The following is a 17,020-nucleotide window of genomic DNA, read 5'->3' on the forward strand; positions in this document are numbered from 1 at the left end:
CTGCCTTTCAGTCAGTTCTCAGTCCACCTCCCTGTCCACTCACCTAACCCACACTTTCTGAGCTTAAGTAGGAGGMWGTTATAGGAGACAGTGTTGAAAGCCTTGCTAAAGTCAAGGTACACAGTGTCCACTGCTCTCCCTTTATCTAACCAGCCAGTCATTCCGTCCTAGAAGGCTATCAGGTTGGTTAAGCATGATTTCCCCTTTGTAAATCCTTGCTGACTACTCCTGAYCACCTTCTTTGCCTCCCTRTGTCTGGARATGACATCCAGAATGAGCTGTTCCGTCACCTTTCCAGGGATGGAGGTGAGGCTGAGAGGCCTCTAGTTTCCTGGGTCCTCCTYCTTGCCCTTTTTGAAGAYTGGAGTGACATTGGCTTTCTTCCAGTCCTCAGGCACCTCTCCAGTTTTCCATGACCTTTCAAAGATSATGGAGAGCRRCCTGGCAACAACATCTGCCAGCTCCCTCAGTACTTGTTGGTGTATCCCATCAGGGCCCATGGATTTGTGGATGTCAGGTTTGCCCAGAAGATCTCTAACCTGATCCTGCTTGACCAAGGGAAAGTCGTCTTTTCTGCAGACGTTCTCCTTTGTCTCCAGGCTCTGGTATTTCTGAGGGCTGCCCTTAGCAGTGAAGACTGAAGCAMAGAAGGCATTCAGTAATTCTATGTTGCCTTTGAATTTTTTGCTTCTAGTTCATTAAAGATAAGTTTTGCGATCTGATATTGTGTGTTTTTGCTTAATTGCAGCCTGTGCTTTGTCCTGTATTAAAACAATGCATTTGGAATCCTTTATTCCAATCACATCCTGCTACAAGATTTTTTAGTTGTATCATGTGGGCAGAATTAGTTTCATTTAAAATTGAAGTCTTAATCATTAATAGTACTTAAATACATGCATTGCAAGCCTACCCTTAATTGTTCAGCTTTTCTTTTAGGCCTGTAGGATTCTGTGCATCTTCTTAATGGGGGTTGTTTTTATCATCAAGTCCTAAGTATAATCCCTTGCTGCTCCTCAGATTAGCAGCTAGTCTTGGAAAGTATGTCAGTTTTTCACTGGAATGCTGCTGGCTTGATATTACTTTATTAAAAACCATTARTAATGTCAAAAGCTAATCAGCTTAAGCAGTTGCCTGTTTTTATTGCTTGTTGATTTTCATTTACCTTTAGCAGTCTCTTCTTGTTCTCTAGCTTCTGGGTGTTTGCTTCTTATATTTGTTAGTGTAAGGTAACAGTTTTTGGACTGAGAAGCAGGCAGAAATCTACCAAGATGGGGAATTCTGTATCAGATAGTGTTAATTTGTAGTTCAGTGTAAGTTATTAATACTTACATCTCAAATTGTTAAAAAAAAAAAAAAAAACAAAAAACAAACAAAAAAAAAAACATAAAAGCAGTTAAAAGATGAAAGTGTTAAGTCAGGATCTCAGTGTAGCTTAAACAGTCTTGAATAAAAACATGATACATGAATAAATCTTGGTAGCAATTCTAATCACCAGAGTTAGAGAGGAATACTTTGCTGCAGTTGCAGGGTTCTGTCAGACTGGCATCATAAAGCTTTTGGGGGAAATCTTCATTCTCATTCTTTTTTTTTCAAATGGCATGTATTTATTTATTTATTTATTTATTTATTTTTATATCTGTCAGGTTTTATCAGGCAACCTTGATACTCTCGCTTGGTTCTCAATCCATCTTCAGGAGTATCATTGCTTACTTAGTGTATGCAGGTATCAAAAGTCTTGGGGAAGGACTTTTTTTTTGTGTGTGTGTGTGTGTAGCCAATGAGGAAAGGCAGTGGAATATATGAGAAGTAATAAAATTGCACAGCAAAAAAAAAGATTTGAAAAAAAACATAGCACATCTGATTGTATTCCTATAGGATATTGTGCAGATTTTGATTTCATATAATATTGATAATTGTATATTTCTCACTCAGTTTTCAGATTTGTCTGAGATTATTAGGTATATCATGCTTCCCCTCCACCAATTCTTTCTGGTTTTAAGACATTTAGTTTTCCCTCAAATTTAGTATGGCACAGAATGTTTCCAATAAACTTTCTTGTGTGTTTTCTTTTCCAGTTTGAAGCTGCTTGGGTGCTGACAAACATTGCCTCGGGAAATTCCCTTCAGACTCGAATAGTGATCCAAGCAGGAGCTGTCCCCATCTTCATAGAGCTGCTCAGTTCAGAGTTTGAAGATGTACAGGAGCAGGTAAAGATTAAGAATAGTGTTGGTTTTGGTCCTTTACAGAAAGGCACAAGATCTTTCTATAAGATAGTCCTATGCCTTTAGAAGTAATGTAGTGTTTGACAGTTTTGCACAACAATTGTTTCCTACCTAGTGTGTGTTAAGATGTCTGAGCAAGTATTGCAATGTTGATTTTATTTTTTCTGGAAATGATCTATTTAACCGTTGCTAGTGGAGTGATGTATTCCAGTCTGTAAAGGGTTAATATTGTTTTGCTTAATGAGGAATTCAAAAAGGCTTGTTGAAAATAAGACTTTAGAAAAYGAAAATTCTTATGTGTTTCTCCTGAAGATGAAGTATGAATGTGTTATACTTTGCTGTCTAAAATTAGAGGAAAGGAGGCAGAAGTGTAATCAAGTTTTCTAGTTTTCTRTATGTCTGCAGGATGTTGCACAAAGAAACATTTTGAAGCATGATGGCTAAAATGAATAAAGATCAGATCTTTGCCTGTAAATGCCGCTTCGGTACCTTCCTTACGAATTAGATTAAGACGTGAAGAGAGAATAATGCAAATCACAAACCAAGCGTTTGACTCAGTAGTTTCTGCATGAGGTACCTAAGTTGTGTTTGTTCTAGATAGAAAGGTGTCTAATCTTGCTTTGAGGACTTCAGGTGATGAAATATTGATCACACAGATTTTCAGTAATTCGTAATCGTAACTTGAAAATAATGTACCTTCACTGTTCAAATTTGAGTAGTTAGTTTTAGGTTTTGGGCATTGGTTTTATCAACTCAGTTAGGAAACTCTGTCTTTTCCTATAGGTATTTATAGTTTGTGTTCTAAGTTTCTCTAGCTCCAGTGAAATTAAGCTCTAAATTCTCATTATAAAGGTATTTCTTGTCTTCTTTTTTGGTGAGCGTTTTCTTAGCATTGCTCTGTTTTTTGTTATCTTTTTGTGGTGATGAAGTCATAAGCACTGGATATTCCAGTAACATCTCTTAGACATGCTGTTTGCAGAGGTAATACCTCATTTTCGTTTCTACTTGATACTTCCCTACATAAATATCCAAGATGTGTATGAGGACTCTTTGCCACAGAAGCAAGCTGTGAGCTCAGGTTAAGCTGGTTGTCCAATATGATCCATTGTTCTTTTCAGACTCACAGTCTTCCAGGATTCAGTTCTTCATCCTGTAAGTGTGACCTCTATTCTCTTTTCTTAGATGCATTCTTTGCATTTGACTGTATTGAAATGCATGAACAGAAGCGTCCAGCTCTTAAGCAGTTTGGATCGCTTTGTATAATTTGCCTTTCTSTCTTATAGCTGGCTCAAGAAGTGCCACCTGTACTTAAGATTTCCTGACATTTTCCACAGGAAAGACACTTTTTTTTTTCAGTTGCTTATAGCTTTCTAGTTGCTCAGTTTTTTGAATCATTCAATTTTCAGAGGCCTGTCTCAGGCTGAATTATTTTGGAAAGGGCTTTTTAAGAGAAAYTGAATTCAGATGCTTCAGAAAATTATGTAAAAGGAAATAAGTATTTTTCTCTGTACTTCAGAAAATGATATTGAAGGGAAAGTATTTTATCTTCTTCTAGCCTTRTTTGAGGAAACTATTCTTTTGTCATAGAAACTAGAAATTTGGTATGGAGCTTGCCAGAATGRTAGGCAGATGCCATCTTCTGCCTGTGTGAAAATCCATCCAAACTTAGCTATATCATATAAAAAAACGCTTTTTGGTGTTTATGCTTTTGGAGGTTTGAAATTGGTGGCTTTACTTTACAAAATTCAATCATTGCTTGCAAAATGTTGTTCTGTAGAATTATTGGGGCATTGAGTGTGGTAAGAGATACTTCTTTTTTTGCTCTCAATGATCTGTGCAAGGGCTAACTTGTTTTTCTCTTAGGCTGTTAATATTCCTGCTGATGTTCAGACAGTGTGTGGGAAGAGCCAGCCTGATTTAGAATGATTTGTGCAGCTTTAAGATGTGTATGAATTAACAGAAGAGCTTAGGGGCCACAGTTAAGTAGTTTATCTCTGTCCCTTCTCCTCTGTCTCCTAATAAACTGCTGACATGTTAAAGTTTAGATTGTAGGCAGGCTGAGTGGGTTGTAAACACTGGAAGATATTTTCCTACGCAGTTCAGGTGCTGAATCAGTGATCTCTGTTATTAATAAGTCTGTAACAGCAACAAATTCTTGAAGYGGTGCTTAAGAAGTAAGATGTACAATTGCAAAGCATTATACACACCTTTACATGCATGGTTCCTGTGCTGCAGGTTACAGCCTTGCTTACAGCTGCAGGTCAACTTGAAGGAAGTTCTGTTTTTTCTTATTTTCTTCTTCCTGACAGCTTTAAAAAACTCAAACCCTTCACCTTAAGATCTACTGCAAGAAAATGAAAAATGCAAAAGGTTTTGGCTCTCATGTTTCTGCACTACAAGGTAGAATTGAGTACACAATGATACAATATTTTTGCAGAAGAGCCTTGTCTCATTCAATACTTGTACAGATTGTTGCTGTAGTAACAAATCAGTGGGTAGTAAAAGAGGCTTTCATTTGTGGTGCTGTGACCTTGTTTGTTAAAGTTGGAAGGTGGTATAGTGAGTGAAGGAGAAAAAGGAAGAGATTCTTACAATTAAGATAATTGCAGGTTTCTGAGATAACCAAATCTACCACTTAGTGTCTGATGCTGAGCATTTTGCTTATACCAGGTTTCAGTAAGTGGATGCTAGTCTGTGGGTTTTTTTGAATGCTCAGTGTGAAATATTTGTGTTTCATTTTGTAGTTGTGAGCAACTCAGCACTTCTGCAAGTGACTTCAGCAGTTAATCTATGTTTTGAGAAGATCAGCTTCTGGGCATCTCAAGCTGTAGTGCCTAAACTGGATGATATTTGGCCATATTAGCCATAATTTTCTTCACTTGGTTTTCCCTCTCTAAAATGATGGGTCTTCATTTTCTCTCAGAATAGTACTGTGAAAATTATTACTTGCAAGTAACTCTTGCTACATTTATGACATAGGAAGTTAGGAAAAATACAGGGAAGAAACCCTATGTGTTAAGGGTAAATAGGCTTTAAGCTTTTCCTAGAACAGTATAGTGAAGGATGAAGAGAAAAAGAAATACTGAAGGCTGTATTTAATAAACCATTCTGTGTGCTAAGTGAGATAGTAATTTTTTGGAACTGTTAATATCATTTTGAATATACATCATAGAATAAATTGAAGAATTTTCATGATTTTTATTTTGGTTATTTTGGTTATCATGTTGACTCATCACTATTCGCTATTTTTGTCTTCTACRGACCTTTACCACCATCGAGTTTCTTTCATTTCAGACTTTTCATAGCAGTAGCTCTGGAACAGAAACTAGTTTATCTTATCTGATCATGATTCTCTACTGAACAGTCCTTTTCTTGTTTGTTTTGTTTTCCAAATTCATAAGTGAGTTCTAATCTAATGTATTGCACTGTTTTTTTCTGTATATGCTAATTTGAATGTTGTGTGATATTAAGTAAGCTGTTTGATAAAAGTCAGAGAGATGGAATCTTTATAACTACCTTTATTAAACCACACATGTTAATGAAATTATATCTTGTTTCTTTTTACAAGAGCTGCTTTCCATTAAGCTATGCAAGCTGACATCCAATTGCCCTACCATCCTTTAATTCTTCTATTTCATTCTTTGCATTGTGTATCACTCTTTGTGACATTCCCTATGACTGATGGTCAAACCAGTTGGTATTTGTTTTTCCCGCCAAAGARACTGAGTTAGGACAGTCCCTCACCTGTTTTTTTTTTACTTTTTGGAAGAGAAGACTATATCCGGAGATCTAGAAATGCTAAACTTAAATGATTTCTATTAAAGGAACCCATCAAAACCCTTTGAAAAGTGTTTACAGTTGATGTAGCTTCAGCAATGTCTCCTGCAGTTCTACCCTGAGTGCCCTTTAAAACCCACATGTCAGCTCAGGTTCCCTTAACAGAGATGTTTTTTCCTTCAAAAGCCAGGTAAGGTTTTTGCCTCCAAACCAAGGACAGGCATTTGTCAATGCACTCTGCAGCTGAAGGACAGCCGGTGGCAGGAAGATCCTCAGCTGCCCTGTCCTCCTTTGTGGAGGTTTGCATTTCCACTTGCCTATTAGTTTTCCTTCAGTATGTTTCCACTTGATGCTAGCTGTATTGGTGTGCCTTTTGGTAACTGTTCTTTGTCTGTCACAGAGGTGGCTTCTGAATCTGGTATCTTGGGTTCTCTTTGATGGTCTGTGCTGACTAGGCCTTAGTCATTAAAATCAGGAGAAAACAGTTGAGGCACAAGTTGAGGATGCTTTATCAGAGTGAATGAAATGCAGGTAAAGAGGAAGTCTCATCACTCCATCCACTGAAAGAAAAGTTGTTTTCTGTTTTGGGGCATAGTTGAAATAATCTCCTAAGAATCTGGATGTCTATTTTCCCCATTATGCAAGCTATTTTTCATAGTCTTCACTGCAACATTAGATMCATTTCCCAGGTTAACAACCAAAGGTGAAAAAAACCATTGATTTGCATTTCATAATGTTTCTTCTCCACTGAGAGGCACAGACGCTTTGTTCTATTAGTGGTTGGTTTAGCACTTGGTTTAAATATCACAAGACCTGTCAAAATATATATGGCATATATGTGTATTTTCTCACAATAATACGAAAAAAAATTTGGAGAGCTCCAACAATCCCTAATCCTGCATTTGGCAATAAATGCACATCTATAGAGATGTACAGAAAAGTATGACGTCAATTGACAAGGCAGCATTTGCATTTTCGGCTTACGTGCAACTTTGCTACCTAAGATCTTTGATTAAAAATGCAGAGTACAATTCTTAAAATCTTATGCTCTTTTCATCTTAAGGTATGAATGTGGATATTGGAAATCCAGTAGAAGTAGTGATGTTGAATTCTTTATTAATTTCATAACATACCTTTTGAAACTTACTGAAATTAAATATCCCTTTACTTCTAAAAACTGTTTAGAAAAGAAGATAAAAATATTTGGGATGTTTAAAGTTACGTCAAAATGTCTGTTATGGCAAGTGAACCACTGGCATCTTGAAGATTGACCAGAAGACGACAGTGGAAATTTTTGAACGTTTTTCAGACAAGAAAACTAAAAACACATGTCACTGTTTACGTGTCCTCTGTGGGAAGGATGAGGAAGCATTATGTTTGCAGCAGTGTCTAATGAGAAGAATTTAAATCAGTTGTGTTCTGTGTTTATTGAAAGAACTGAGATAATTCTTCAAGGAAAAATATTTTCCTCGTTGAACTAAAGTCTGTGTATTTTTACTAAAGATATTTTAGTTTCTTTGCAGCTTGTAAAGAATTTCTTGCAAGGTTCTCTGTTATCAGACCCTGTGATATCAAACAGTTCAGCCAGACTGCTGCTTTTTTTTGCCCTTTATTTTGTAGGTCAGAGAAGAGATGCTATTTGATTTCTCTGGTCAGACTTTCTGATGTGAGGTGTGTTGTTGCAAAACCACTTTGCCTTTCAGTGTCAGAAAAGATGCTTGGATTAAGTGATTATCGGTGTTGTCAACCCTAACAATAGGAATTACTATAAAGGCAGAAACAAAGTCCACAGTTCAGTGAAACAGAGACTCCAGGAGTGCCCTAATGTGCCCAAGGGTGTCCAAATAGCAAGACTGTATCTTTGTACAAAGTTACCAGCACATCCAAAAAAAGGAAATTATTGCAAATTGACTCCTCTTGCCCTCTAAACATTTATGCTTAGATCCACAAGTTGATATAGAACCAACTGAGGTCTTGCATTTGTGGTCAGGAGTCTGTGAAGCTGACAGACCCAGCATAATACTTTTATTTCAGATGAACTGTTGTCAACTATTTTAAAATGTAAAACTTGGAATAAAAAAAGTTGTATTATTCGAGATCAGTTTATGGGGGAACACTCCAGAAGAATATATGCCTGGAGAAGAATAGGAGTATGAAGCAAACTTCTRCACCTCCAGAATAGTCTTCTAGTATCTAACAACTTGCCATTTGAGGACTTCCAATATTTGTTTGTGTGCATGTATGGAGAGAGAGAGAGCATGAAAGCAAGCGCTAGCGCTCTCGCACACACTAGCTCTAGCTGACATCTGTTCACATTTTGTTGTCTGATCTTGCAGCTATATTAGTTTTACAGAGGAATTTTTTAATAATATTTTGAAGAAATACTTATGCAGTTATGCATTTTGTTGAAAATACAGTCCTCACAATGAATAGCTGAAAAATACAGGAGATGATAATTCTGGCTATGGGAATTGTTTTAACTGAAGAGAAATTTGGGGAAGGCATTCTGCTTTTGTCCATGATAAACAGGATTGCTTTTATTCTGAAGCCACATGCAATATTGCAAGTATTTCCAGTGGTTGTGTGGACTGATATAAGAAGTGTGTGTGTATGTACATATACATACATATATGTGTGTGTATGTATATATATATATATATATAGTCTATACAGATACAGTTTTTGTTTGGTATGACACATTGACCTTTGCAAATGTAGAATAAATAGCATGTGTGAGTTTCATACACTTTTTTGTGTGAAAAAAGATATCTGTAAATCACATGAAGTTCATAAAACTGACTTTTATACTTAGTATAGATGAATTCTTTTTCAGTTATAGCTCTGATGCTAGTGAACAACAATATCAAAAAGACCATTTGACACATGCATAAATCAAAACCAATGAAATCTTTTGTTCTTATTTTACAAGAGATGGATTTCATGCTTCTTTAACTGTCTTCTGGTATTTTAGATCTTATTTCTCAAAGTGAGGAGTTACTGTAACACGAGTGCCTGAGGGAGGAAATATGTGTCCTTGTATTTTGTCATGCGCAGGTCTCATAGTCAACACTGGTTCTGTCTTGCATTGTGTTCTCTTAAAGCATATATGCCAGTGCCTACTTGAGCTCTTCAAGTTTGAATATTGATTTACCTTACATTTAGATTTAATTTTCAACTTTCTTGATGAAACTACTGTCAGCATTCCTAATATGACTGAATTATAAACAATGCATGTTTCTATGGTTTCTTAGGAAATACTAATATGGAGTGTTATACCCAAATTTTTGGGGGTGGATATGAGCTTGCTTGACCTGTGCTCTGAACCATCTGGACTTGAACCAGCTCTGAACCTGATGGTGTGTAGCCGGAGGAGATAAGCTGGTCTCTCATACTGCAGGCAAAGCAAGGTTTTGTCTTCCTGCAGGAATCTTTACAAACACCTCCATTTTTGGTACTCATTTTAGTTCTGTGTAAATATTCCTGAACAGTGTAGTGAGCTTGACTGTGTATATATAACTCTCAACCAGAATGTGTTCCCCTTTTGTACGTTGCCCAGGACCTAACAGGGAGAGTAGAGTGTATCCTACTCTAATACATGTATTAAACTGGTTGCATTGTAAGAATAAAAGCAATCACTCTTGTGTTTTTCATTGCAGGCAGTATGGGCTCTTGGCAACATTGCTGGAGACAGCACTATGTGCAGAGACTATGTATTGGACTGTAATATCCTGCCCCCTTTATTGCAGTAAGTCTGTTTTAGTACGTTCTTCAACATTTTGCTCAAATGTCTGTTAAGACTGAATATAAAAAGCTACAGCTAACATAAGACTATTGAAAACTCAGTGTATGCAATATGCAGTGAGATTAGGTATATAATTTTGGCTGCAATTTGTAAACTGATGAAAGTTGGTGCTTGTAAGTTAAGTTGACTTGTGCAGTTTGTTTCCCTTGAAAGACGATGACTATTTTTACTGTGGTCCAAGCAGACTTTATATGGGGCCCTCTGAGCTACTTTTTGGAGCTAAAATGTAGAAATAGCTAAATCAGACCCATTTTATTCTACATGATGGGTGAATGTCTGAGCCTTTCATAGAATTGTGGAATATTTGAGATTGGGAGGGGCCTCTGGAGGTCATTAGTCCAACCCTCTATTTAAAGCACATGAGATCAGATTAGGTTGCTGAAGTACTTATCCAGTCAAATTTGAAATGTTCAAGGGCAGAGATTTCATAACTGTTCTGGGCAAGCTATTCCAATATTTGACTATTGCACAGTGAAAAAGAAAATTCTGATACCTGATCAGAATTTCTTGTGTTTTAACTTGTGTCAGTGGCCTCTTATCCTGTAACTGCACACCTTTGAGAAGTGTCTGGGTTCATTTTTTTCTGTATCTTCCTGTTAAAGTGTTGTTGACAACTATTAAATCTCTCATCTTACGTGGCCTATTTTTAAGGCTGAACAAGTCTAGGTTTTACCTCTCCTTGTTTGTCACTTGCTCCAGCCCCTTAACTATCTTTATGGTCTTCTGCTGGACCTACTCATTATTACTGCTGAAACAGTGAACCACCTCACATAATCATGTCCAAGCTAGTATTATTATTCAGTCACTGTCCTTTGCAAACTCCTTTTGCAGTGGTGAAGTTCTCCACTGCTCACCTAATACCATTGCTACAGTGAGGGAGGGGTCTGAGAAAAATAAACTTCTGACTTGTTACAGTTGTGGAAAAAAGAGATCCTGCCTTACTGCATTCCTCTTTGGCCAAAGAATGCTGCAGCTTGTCATTTCTAAGCTTTCAGGAACATGCGTCATTTAGAGGCTTCAGCCTGTGTTTGACTTAATTAACTAGAATAGAAATCTTTGCATAGATATCTTTGTCAGTGCTAGCATTGATTTTTGGATACAGTGGTATCTAGACTATAATTGTAGTGAGATAAGTGATAGTCTTTATTTGAAAGCCCTAGTCCTGGTTATATGTGTTCTTTGTTTTGTAAAGGAAAAGTTTTGTTCTCTTTCCCTAGTAAATTTGTATACAAAAGTATAAGGTTGAGTGATGCTGACAGACTGAGACTTTGATACAAAAGATGACTATTCAGTGAAAAGAGTATTCTCCAAAACTGCTTGCATCATTTCAAGAACATCCTTTCATTTATAGTGATTTTTGTCACAATTCCTGTGCCTTTGAACTGTTAATCTGCCATGTCAGTGTCTGAGCAATTAAATGCACACACCTTTGGAGTATGACAATTACTGTTCTAATCAGAGTGCTAGTGTGTATCTAGCCTAAATGTTAGTATCCAGCCACTGAGGATGATTTTCCTTGGAATTTGTTTTTACTGAAAAACTTCTAGCGTATTTTCACCTGATATCAATTAAAACATGAGCCTGAGTTTAGTTTGATGATTCATGCAGTTGATAAATGACCCCTCCAGATAGCCTTGCTTTAAGTTATAAAGCAAAGGTCCTTTGTTTTGGTTTTAGACTGCTTTCAAAACAGAATCGTCTCACTATGACCCGAAATGCTGTATGGGCTCTATCCAACCTCTGCAGAGGGAAGAATCCTCCTCCAGATTTTGCCAAGGTAAGACATGTTTGAAAGGCAATGCACTGGGGTGGTGGTGATATCCAAATAAGCAGTAAGAGGGGAGTAATGAAGCTCAAACTAAACAGTAGATATATTTCACTTTTCAGAATTTCTCTCTGAGCTAATATAATGGCATTCTACAAATTAAGTTTGTGAATATATTTAGTCCTTTGGGCAGACATTTACAACCACTGCTTTGAGAGTCTGATATTGCCTCCTAGCTATTTGCTATTATTCCTGTACTGGAGATGCCCTTCCCATAGGAGAACAAAACTGTAATTTTGTTGCTTTAATGCAAAGTATGGCACATCTTAGCTGTTGCCAGATGTTGTACTGTAGAAGCTGAAGAATTCCTGTATGTGCTCTTCTGCTGACTTGCTCCTCTGTACCTGTGTAGCTACAGCCCTGCACATAAGTGCTACCTAAGTGAAATTTTCTGAGTATTCCAGCCTGAGTTGCCTGTGCATTGCCCTATATTGTCATATGCAGAATTAATTGATACATCAATAGATCTTGTGACTCTTTTAATTGCACAGTGTATGCATCTCTTTTTAATGTCTCGCAGGTTTCACCTTGTCTTAGTGTGCTTTCCTGGCTGCTCTTTGTCAATGATACAGATGTATTAGCTGATGCCTGCTGGGCTTTGTCCTATTTGTCTGATGGCCCCAATGATAAAATCCAGGCTGTGATTGATGCAGGAGTGTGCAGAAGACTTGTGGAATTGCTGATGTAAGAAACTCATACTAAGCAAATGTATTATTCACTCTTTTCCTTAAAGTCAAGGTTCCTACAACAGAAAGCTTAGGTAAATTTAACCTGAAATTTAATAATTTCTAAAAAGCAAGATTTGAGTTTTTTAATTTTACCCATCTCTAAGCTTCTCTTTGTCATGAGTAAGAGAAACAACATAACTTCTCTTGTACTAATTTTGTTCTTTAAGAGGTTTTCCCTGCTATGTCTAATAGCTATATTTTGTAAAATGAAAAAAAAAATTATACTGAAATTTTCCCTGCCCTATTAAGGCCCGTGTCATAATTATTACGTTATAATTACCTACTAATGAAATTTCCAAATTATATCAAAGATACAAATTTAACAAATAGTAAAATTTATTAGAATTGACATCAGGGACATTGAATACAAATAATTTCCTAAACCTCTGTTGTAGAGGACTATTTCAGTGTAAACCTGCATTGGTCAATAAAATCTGATATTAGATTAACAAATAGAATGTATTAACTAAGGTATCTTTTTATGAAGAATTATTTTCATTTCATTAAAAAAATCTTTTTTCACCCTTCTTAAAGGTATGTTTATTCCAATGCTGGTATTGATGATGATGGGGGGATGCATATGATGACAGATGATGATTAAACTGTTATATGGGGACATGGTTAAGGTAAACACAGCACTGATGTCTGTGTTCCTCTCGCTCACTGCCCGCGTATTTGCATTTTACACATTTTTGTCTGTTTCATGCTTAAAGCTGATTATTTTTTTTCTCCCAAAGATGCTTCTACTGTCTTATCAGTAATAGATGCTAAGTAAATTTGAAAAACTGGATCATAAGTTAATGTTTGTAGTATTGTAGTTGTGTATGTTGAAGCATTTTTAAGTACAAACTTATATTTCTAAGAGGTAAATGTTCAGCTGAAACTTTAGTTTTAGTGAAGCTTACTGAAGGGATTTTTTTTTTTGTTATGCTCTCCCAGAAACATTCTTTCTGAAATGAGGTATTTAATGACAGATTGACAGTTTGTTTTAACTGTCATATTAGCCTTATATATATAAAATCTATACCAAGGAACGTATGTTAGCCACCTTGCGTTTAAATACCCTGCATTGTGGAAGGAATTCTTCAAGCTTAGAGTGCTGAGAAGTAGAAACTCATTTGAAATTTAGGAGAATCTTGATGRATTTGATATTTTCTATTGGAAAAAGCTCTTAATGTCAAACAATATACCCTAAGAATACAATGCAAGRTTTTGGATTGCTGTTGAGGTCCCAAGTCAACAAAGTAGTTTTAAATACTTAATTCTTGTAGAAGAGGGCACTTTTTAAAGTACTTGTTGATTATTAAAATGAGGTACTCTAAATCTTTTCTAATCCCACATTTCATTTTTTTCTTGCTGATGAACAATATCTAAGGTCCCAAATATTCAAAAGCCTTAGAAAGTTACCATTAGCATAAAATTAAAGGATGTTTTGTGTCTGATTGTCAGAGTTGAGTCATATTTAGCAGGGAGATTTTTCCCTGGCTAATGTTCCCTCTCTGAGGAGGTAAAGATGGAGATGCTTTAGGATGGTTAACATTAAATTTTTGTTTGATAATTTTAGGCACAGCGACTACAAAGTTGTATCTCCTGCCTTACGAGCTGTCGGGAACATTGTAACAGGAGATGATATCCAGACCCAGGTATAGATTTGCTGGTATTGTACTACTGATTATCTTTCTCTTAATTGTGGTAACTTACAGACAAGCATCTCCACTTGTTCCTTTTGGAGCTTGAAAGATTGATGACACTCRTTGCCTCAAAAAATAGGGTGATTTTCTTAGTTTTCCTCTTCAGTCCTAAACTGCTGCAGCCCTGTCTGGGATTCTTGCATAGCTATGCAGTACCCTTCAAGCGTTTTTTTGTTTTCTTTAATGCAAGTCTGCCTGTTAAGCTGAGTTTTATGTTGACTGATGTGTCATATTAGAGCCATTGAAGGCCTATCACCTTTCATGCTGTTGGCCGTCTATGATGAAAGTGCCAAAAAGAATATCTGGTCAGATTTGGATGTCATGTAGCAGAGTATGGGCATGTGCTTGGAGGAGCATCAGGAAGAAGCAATGGCTCCCACTTGTTTGGAATTCAACTGGGGAGTAGGAACCTGATGCCTCATTTTCCCAACATTAGATTGTCATTTACTGCTTGGTAGGCTTGATAATGAAACTGGAGACAATGATGAGTTAGCAGCAGCAAGACACTGTTTAGCTATCTTACCACTGGTGTACTAGATTTTGCATAATTTTGTGACTTATGTTTGTTTTATAGCTGACTTGTGTGAGCTTGCTTGTATTTTCTCACTGTTTTTTGTTTCACAAATCAGTCATAAGAATGATTTAGATGTGCATTTTGTGGTTTCGTAGTTTCATTAAAGATAGAGCTGCACAAGCTCGCTAAATCATGTGTATTGCAGGTCATTAAATACTGCATAAATCTTAGATTTCAATTCAACAAATTATTTTGACTTTTCTGCTGCACGTRATTTTTAAAGAGTATTGTGCCATTAGCATTCCTAAAATTTTAGAGAACTTGCTAAATAAGATACTTTGTCTGCAAGGCTATCAGGCTATGCCGTATGCTAAAGAGGGATGAGGCAGAATGCATATTTAAAAATATCCTTAGATCTGGGAGGGAGCAGGAAGGACCCAACTTTAAGTCAGTCTGAGCATGGAAGCAAGATACAAGCCAAGTGCCTGAAAAGTGTTCTGCACAGCTTTAGAATGCAAACCTGCCTTTGCTTAATATCTCATATTCAACTGTTGACAACTAATGTTTGAAGATGGCCAAAAATGTAGACAGGATGTTTGAAGGGAAAAAGAAATCTTCTACCCCCAATGCACAACTGATTAAAAAAACCCGTATCACATATATATATATATATATATATATGTGATCATATCATATATATATATCATATATATATATGTGTGTGTGTGTGTGTGTGTGTATTTTGTAATTCTAACTTGGAGCAAAAAGTTCTTAGAGCTATGTGGAGAGCCAAGGAGAGGAGGAGAGAGCTAAGCAAGGAGATTCAGTCTACAGATTCCAAAACTATTGTTTTTTAAGCGCTTCATATTTTTGATTTACTTGTAGGAATTTGCAACTTAATTTAAATTTTGTTATTTATTATTCAGTCATTGAATCTTGCTATTCCATTTCAGAGAAGTCAAAAAGCCCTTCATTGTCAAACATTACAGAATCAAGTATTCTGTTTGGTTACATATTTTGGGCTGTGTTCTCTTGTATTTTCAGGGCACTTAAAATTTGATTTTGCAAATGCAGTTTTTCCCACAACATTTCAATTTTCTGCTGTTCTGTTCTGTCATTGGGTGCAACACTGGCAGCAATCTGCCCTCCATGCCAGCTGATATAGGAAGCAGAAGTATTTAGAGCTTCTAGGTATACCAAAATATGGAAGACAATACAGGAAAATCTTCCCAACTTATTTTTGTGTGATCGTAGTGGACCTAGCATCCTGCTCTGTTCAGGTGACACTTTAAAATACAGTGAAGGCATAAGCCCTGACCTACTTGCTCAATTATTTTGCTCACTAACTTTCCTGTATAAAAAAAGCATGTATTTCTTAGTTCTTGCACTGTAGATCTTTTATTGTTTTTTGTTATTTATTGTTCATTTTTATTTGCTTGTTTTTTAATTTTTAGGGTTCATCTGCTGGGAGATGCTTTAATTAWTGGCAACACTGTTCCTTATTCCAGGTGATTTACTATTCTGAATTTAGTCTAAGATTGTTTTTCCTGTGTACACAGGTAATTCTGAATTGTTCAGCCCTGCAGAGTTTACTGCACTTGCTAAGCAGCCCAAAAGAATCTATCAAAAAGGAAGCGTGCTGGACAATATCTAATATAACAGCTGGGAACAGAGCCCAGATCCAGGTAACCTTTTAAACTATGATCAATAATCTTTGTCTTGCAGGCTAGAAGAAACACACATCCGGTGACACACTGTTTTTTGTTTATGAAAGGCATGCTTGTGTGTRTACACAATCACACAAATACATACTTTTAAGCAGAAATATATTATAGGCCCTGTGCATGTTGAGGATGTTTCAATGGCCCAGTCATCTGTCAGATGCAAGTTAGATCTATTTAAGGTTATAAGTATCTGCAGATTATGAGGAGGGAGAGACAGTCATGCCAGAGAATGACAAAATGAGGCTGATAAATATTCAGGATCCCCATCAAGACAGTTGAATTAAAGATTCTTCATCTAGATTAAATTTAAATTTTTCCAAAGATATATTTTTTTAATGCTCTTCTCCCTCACTGGATATAGGGACTACTTTCAGAGCTTGAAGAACCAGGATGAAAGTCTAATGGGAGGCATCTATTTTTTGATGAATATGAATCAATAGTAGAAGTACTAGACATTAGAAATATTCTTCTCACTCATTAGTAACCAGGCAGAAACAGTACATGCTCACACAAAAAGTAAGCTAAGTCCCTAATACATTGGCAAAGATGGCCAAGGAGTACTTCTTTCTTCTGTATCCTTTTCCTTTGAAGCCAGTCTGATATCTGCTAGTCCTCACCTGTTGGCTGTGGATTATTTGCTCTGTATGGTGAGAATTCACATGAAATGGTTAACTGTCTTCCACTAAGAGATAAGTGATAGGATTACTTCTCTTCTTGCAGATAGCTTGTAGGAGATT

General features: G+C 36.5%; 1 protein-coding gene across 1 annotated transcript in view; it reads left to right on the forward strand.

Annotated features, from left to right (window-relative positions):
• Positions 1-17,020, forward strand: part of KPNA1 (karyopherin subunit alpha 1) — a 59,528-nt gene that overhangs the window by 19,116 nt on the left and 23,392 nt on the right. Inside the window, exons 6-11 of the mRNA XM_085324573.1 lie at positions 2,076-2,207; positions 9,656-9,744; positions 11,479-11,578; positions 12,147-12,310; positions 13,919-13,997; positions 16,119-16,244. Of these exons, the coding sequence (XP_085180699.1) occupies positions 2,076-2,207; positions 9,656-9,744; positions 11,479-11,578; positions 12,147-12,310; positions 13,919-13,997; positions 16,119-16,244 (690 nt within the window). The remainder of the gene's footprint in view (positions 1-2,075; positions 2,208-9,655; positions 9,745-11,478; positions 11,579-12,146; positions 12,311-13,918; positions 13,998-16,118; positions 16,245-17,020) is intronic.

The sequence above is a fragment of the Rhea americana genome, unplaced genomic scaffold (genome assembly GCF_003343005.1).
Source record: "Rhea americana isolate MKP2758 unplaced genomic scaffold, rheAme1 scaffold_92, whole genome shotgun sequence".
Taxonomy (NCBI): Eukaryota; Metazoa; Chordata; class Aves; order Rheiformes; family Rheidae; genus Rhea; species Rhea americana.